Here is a 6,447-nt window from a genome sequence, read left to right on the forward strand (position 1 = left end):
CTCTGATGAAATGAACAGCTTATGACCAAACCGAATGGTGTGCACAGATTCCCAGCTATTTACAGGGCCATTTAAAAATATCATCACCAGCTCAGGCTTTACAGATATGACCCAATCGTTCTTCAGACAAAGGCTGCAATTAGCTGGTTCTGTTTTTTTATTTTTTCACAGGGCTCTCAAGTGTCACGCATTGAGCGTGACAGTCACTCATTTCGGTCTTTTGTCACGCACTCCCGCCACACATTGTATTTCTCACGCGGAAAAACTATTTATAATATATTTAATATGCCGCAGTGCCCAATATTTCTCTGGCGCGCCGCTCTCACTATGGAACCGGCAGGAATCAAGCGCGTCTCCCCTGGAGTTCTTAGTTGAGCCTGCCACTTATCAGCCAATCAAAAAAAAGAAAGGGGCTACACAATAGCCAATCAGAAAATAGCACTACTATATCTGGGTAAGATTTAACGCAACAACCAATGAAAAAAAGCATAGAGCAGCAGACACTTCCCTAAACGTTCGCTCATTCAGAGACCAGAGACCCAAACGAGGCTCTGAGTCTGTCATAAGGTCTGAGATCTACCGCATCAGCAGAGCAATCACGTAACGCACAGCAGACTATGGTGCAGGTAGATTATTTTCTGAAATATAGTGAATATTATAACTTTATTTTTCTCAAAATATCACGACTCCTCCAAATCTCAGCGAACACAGATATATAATGTGCACAAAGTTTTGAACATGAGCAGAAATCTTGCTCAAACTTAACAATATTACAGTCCAGGGGTTTATTGATAAATTAAAATCATTCATTGAGGTGAATAATTGTCATATGCACATTTAAGGAGGTTACTTCCTCAACAAAAGATACAAAAGAGAAGGGAAGAGTAAATGATGCCTAGGCGACGTGTGTGGTGACTCAGATATAATTAGAAATGTCGATCCAAAGGAGAATAAATAGATGAAAGCAATACAGAATGCCTGAGAGCCTTATTGCAATATATTCCATTATGTTTTTATATTTGGATTATAATCTATGTTTCCCTTTACATAAAGATATTTCCAGCATAAATTGATTCAGAAAAAGGTAGAAATAGATGCATACAAATTCACCAGAATGCAGGAAATGAAGTGTTTAATGCTCAGAGGACCCCCCAGACCCCCAGACCCCCCGCATCATTAGTCACCATGTGGAAATGGAATAAATACTTTGTATTTGGTTGAGTTGTCAGTGCCATGTGTCAAATGATAAAATGTCACTCTTGCCTGTCTTCAAAACTTGAGAGCCCTGTTTTCACGTTTAAATGGGCAGAAAAGGTGCAGGCAATTTGAGACTATAACCCACATTTGACTCGATTTTCTTTAGACACAGGTGCTCACTTGACCTTATACTAACATGATCCAGGACAAAATGGCGTCATTGGAAGTTGTTGCCCGTCTAGTAGACTATAATCAATGTACGTTCATAGACAACAAGGCTGATAATAAGGTCACTGGGTTGTAACCTTTAGAATGAAACGTCTGCACCTCGAACCAATCTAACTAATAAAGTTCTACGCTCACGTTTCATCTGCAGGGAATGAAAGTGAAAGCTGAGTGGAGGTTTGGACAACAAATGCTCATTATCCCATTGTGCGTGTCGTCACTTCGCTCCAGTTTTATGGGGATATAGGGCTGTGTCTCTTGTGCACAACCAGGCGAGTTTGGATGGAAGAAACAGGCAGAGCAACAAGCCAGACTGTCACTTACTGAAGGATGTAATGTGCACCTGACACCATGACGGACAGGGAGGAGGACGAGCGGGGCTGCAGAGCTTTTTCACCCACGTCCGGTTTTCAGCACTTTAATTCGACTGAACTACATCAAAACCAAGACAGCATGGAGGCTGAAGGGGAGATAACTTCATGTGAGATTCAATTGGCTCTGTTTTTTTTGAATGTGCAAGGTAAGTTAAATGTAATGGTGTTTACGTCTCCTGCACTCCTGCGCAGTTTCAGAGGTTTGAGCTATTCTACAGGCTAGGCACAGATTGCAAGCTAAAATATTTACAATTTTAAAAAGCAAGTTATTAAAACTGGAATCACAATGAAATTCAAACTTAAAAAAAAAACAGAAAATAATGACCACTCTTCAGTCTACTCCTGCGTGTTAGAAACAGGCTGCTAATCTGCTGAATAAGAAGTTCAGCGCAGAAAAGGAAGATATTCTGAGTTGGTAATGTGTTGTATAAAATGTATTTTTCTTAGAGAACATGCCCAAAAGTGTTGCATCCATTTCCAGTGTAGATGAAGTACCCATGGCAGAATATGATGTTTATCTCCCTAATGTTTGTTAATTCGATTGTAGAATTGTTATAAGATAACAAGAATAGATTTTAAATAATCGTTATTTTTACTAAATGGCTTGATTGAAAGTCGCATTTGTTTTTGTAGTCTTGATATTGTTTCAGCACCTCGGACAGCGTCTGTCCCTGCGAGCAGCAAATGTGTGGATCTGCCACTAGGGGGCAGCACGAGTCCCTCTTATTTCAGGGTCCTTTGTCCCTTTTCTTGGGCCAAGTTTTACATTTTGGACTGACGAAAATAACTAAATCTGATCAAAAGAGCGGCAACCAGAGATGTGATGAACACAAGCAGACAGTTATCATAATGCGAATGTATTTTTAGGAATAGCCCATCACATAAATGTTTGTCTTATTACTAAAATAATATAGGCTAATGGTAGAGTAAATCGAGCAAATTAACATTAAAGATTTGGGTCACCTTTAAAAGTAAAACCACAAGATGCCTTTAGTAACAAAAGTACTCAGAACTCTTACTTAAGTAAAAGTACCAAGACAAAGGCCATGCATTTAAGTATTGGCATCAAAATGTATTTAAAGTACAAAAGTAAAATCACTAATTTCGTAGAATGGGCCATTTACAGAATAATATTATCACATATTATTTATGCTATTATATTATTCGATTATGATTAGTGATGTATTACTGTAATGTGTGCATATACTTTAATATTGCAGCTGGCTAATATCTATATATATTTTATATATATTACCTTTTATATATAAAGCTGGGTAGCTTGTGAATTACCTACTGGGGATCAATAAAGACTTATTGATATAATATCATAATGTTGTTCATTATAGTTTGTATTATTAATCTGAATCTGGAAAGTAACTAGTTACAACAATTATCAGATAAATGTAGTGGAGTAAAAAGTGCAATATTTGCTTCTGAATTGTAGTAGAGTAGAAGTATAAAGCAGCAGAAAATGGAAATTCTCAAGTAAAGTATAAATACCTCAAAATTGAGTGTGTGTATTAGTTGCTACCACTGGATGCCTACATTTATGCATTGATGTAGAGCACATACGTTTTTGTGTATCAAATAAAATCCCCTTGCCTAAGTGACTCATTGCTTTTGTCCCAATTCCTGGTAATTAGTCATAAAGTTAAAACAGAACCATTCCCAAAGATCTCTGGATGTATTTTGACTGACTTCTACTATTTTCTTTAGGATCTTTCCCAGTCTGAGGTCAGAAACATGATGCTCAGTCCTGACCAGCCTGAGTCTGACCTGCCCTGGGGACAAGTTGACAGAGAGACCCTTCTGGACACTTTAAATGTGCAGTGTGGGTCCATGCCAGCCGAAACTGAGGATGGAGAGGGCAAGGTACGCTCCGTGCACTTGCCCGCCCTCAGCAGGGAGGAGAAGAGGCGGAGGAGGCGCGCGACAGCTAAATATCGATCCGCGCACGCCACCAGGGAACGTGTGCGCGTGGTGGCCTTCAACCTGGCCTTTGCGGAGCTGAGAAAATTGCTCCCAACACTACCACCAGACAAGAAGTTGTCTAAGATTGAGATCCTGCGACTCGCGATTTGTTACATCTCCTACCTCAACCACGTGCTGGATGTTTAGGCTGTGAGGACCAACAGGAGGATGGACTGAGACAGGAGGACTGTTTGTATGACAGATGAATGATTTCTTGATATTGATACCATAAGATTTGAGGAATGCCCTGTATATGGTTGGTTATGCAACACACTGTAGATTACAGTGCATCCTAGTTTTGGGAATATTACAATGATTGTTCATCATGGGAAACAGTTGCAGGACTTCAGGCTTAATGTCATTAAAATTATGAAAAAAATGCTAATATTTTAAAAGCTGCTGTATGTTATATTTGTGTAGCCAATCTACTAAATGATCGACCTTAAATTTGCTGCCTTGTCTTTAGTTGTGACTTACTGTTTGCACCAATTTGTAAATATATTTAATTCAATTACACAAAAAAATTGTCTACTGGACATTTGTGTGCTTTAAATAAATTGTGACAGCTCAAGAAATATTCAAGAAACATGTTTGATGCTGTTTTGATGCCAGTTACGTTACAATTTCTCTGAACCATGAAGTTTCTGATCTGATCTGTTGGCCGTATTAGATTTTATCTTAGAATGTGACTTCTGAAAGCTCTTTTTTATTTCAAGTAAAGCCACCAAACAAGCTGTTCCTCCACCACATGGGAGAGGTCTTGGTATTTGTTGGGGTATCTCTCCCTCTGGATAGGGCAGATGTTTTTCCAGAACCAAAACAACCATATTATGGCCATCCGTCTGCTTCCTCTCTGGGGACACACAAATGCTTATACATACAAATGAGGCAGTAATGTGAATGTAAACAAGAAATTCTAGTACTCATATTATGCTTTTTGGCTTTTTCCCTTTCTTTTATTGTGTTATATATCTTTTTTTGTGCATGTTATAGGTTTACAAAGTGAAAAAGCCCAAAGTCCAGCCCAAAGGGACTTACCATCTTTCAGAGAAAACACTGTTCACAAACTGCTCTAAACAGCTCTATTGTAGTCCAGCCTTTACTTCAGAGACAAACGTGCGTCACTTTGTAACACACGTTATAATGCTCGTCTAGCGGCTAGCGTGGCATGCCCTCATACTCTGCTTCTGACTGGCTAGTAGTCCTTACCTAGCTACTGCGCATGTGTGACTCCCAACAAAGATGGAACAGAAGTGAGATGTCTCACTCTGTAGCTAAAACAGAGAGCTCAGCACACAGGGTGAAAAGAGGAGCTGCAGCAATGTGTAGTACAACAAAAATATGGTGTTTTTTGAAATTTAAACCATGTAAACCTATTCTGGTACAACCTCAAAATACAACAGTGAACCTGAAAATGAGCATAATATGAGCACTTTGAAAGACAAGAAAAAAAGAAGTAGAAAGTTTTGGCTTAATGTTTTGAGATTAATGCCAACATGATTTGGTGAAGATTTGGATAAATACTTTTGGTAACTTTAGCCCAAAATATTTGAGCAAAACAGTTCCCACGCAACATTTTGGAATGGAAATTGCCATTATATTTTCTGATGCTTTTAAAGGTTTGTTTACGTCAGTCGAATCTGTAAAGCAGCACAATTGGCCTTTTATGTCATTTTAATTAGTCAAGCATACATAATATATGGTTACATTGAACATCTGAGGTCTTTCTCAGTGTTTTGACTATTACTGCCCCAGCTTTGCACATTACCAAAATATGGCTTTTATATTTCGTATGAGATTTTCGTACAAACTCCTGCGTGTCCCTTTGATATCCCTCTCCATTTGTCAGACGCTGACTGTGCTCCTTCTCTCATCCCTTTATGCGAGTCTCTGCGGTGCAATGTGGCCCAAGGGGCTTGAGGTATTGTTCATGTCCACTCCAGCAGCACAAGTGACAGCCCTTTGTCCACACACTGCACATTACACACACTACACACTTGGTCTACACACTGGATACAATAGCTATGTTAGAGAGGAGAGGCCAAGACTAACATCAGATTTTAAGATAAATGGGGCAGGAAAAGTTGTAAAGACCATACATAGATGGTTATTAATATTCTGTATAGATTTAGCCAATATGGGTCAAATACTAAAACTAGGCAAGAACTGTAGGCTATTTAAGTCTGCATAGAGTTCTGTCACACGATTACTGTGTTTGGAAGGAGCAACACTGCCCTCTGATGGAGCTTCATTCATTTTTTATTTAAAGAGGACTTTCCTAAAATGTATTTGAAGTGTATGGCCATATTTATATGTACCACTAATGCCTGCATGCTCTACTGAGTCATTGTTGGTCATTACTTGATTCTTACTTGATGTAAGAATATGTATGCCATCGTCACATCAGTTACAGTGGGTCACTTGTTTTTCTATCACGACCCAAGTCAAGTTATAGGTAGAGGCAGTTATTTCTGTTCATATGATATGCATTGTTTGTTTGTGCCTTGAGCCATTGGAAACAGTGATTTATTTGCATTGAGTAGCTGTTCTGGAGCGTTCAGTCATATTGCATGAGATTCATCAGCAGATGGAGTTTGCTCAGTTGTTCAATTAATAAAATGGAAATTTGATCTGTTGATGAAGTAAAAGCTCTAGAACAGCTACTGAATGAACCTTGAGG

General features: G+C 38.9%; 1 protein-coding gene across 1 annotated transcript; it reads left to right on the forward strand.

Moving 5' to 3' along the window:
- Positions 1-1,736: 1,736 nt before the first annotated feature.
- On the forward strand, positions 1,737-4,408 carry LOC144525884 (helix-loop-helix protein 15-like). The gene is made up of 2 exons (XM_078262946.1): positions 1,737-1,942; positions 3,513-4,408. Exons 1-2 carry the CDS (start codon positions 1,934-1,936, stop codon positions 3,912-3,914), a joined length of 411 nt encoding a protein of 136 aa, XP_078119072.1. The 5' UTR covers positions 1,737-1,933; the 3' UTR covers positions 3,915-4,408.
- Positions 4,409-6,447: the final 2,039 nt, after the last annotated feature.

The sequence above is a fragment of the Sander vitreus genome, chromosome 11, assembly GCF_031162955.1.
Source record: "Sander vitreus isolate 19-12246 chromosome 11, sanVit1, whole genome shotgun sequence".
In the NCBI taxonomy this organism is placed as follows: Eukaryota; Metazoa; Chordata; class Actinopteri; order Perciformes; family Percidae; genus Sander; species Sander vitreus.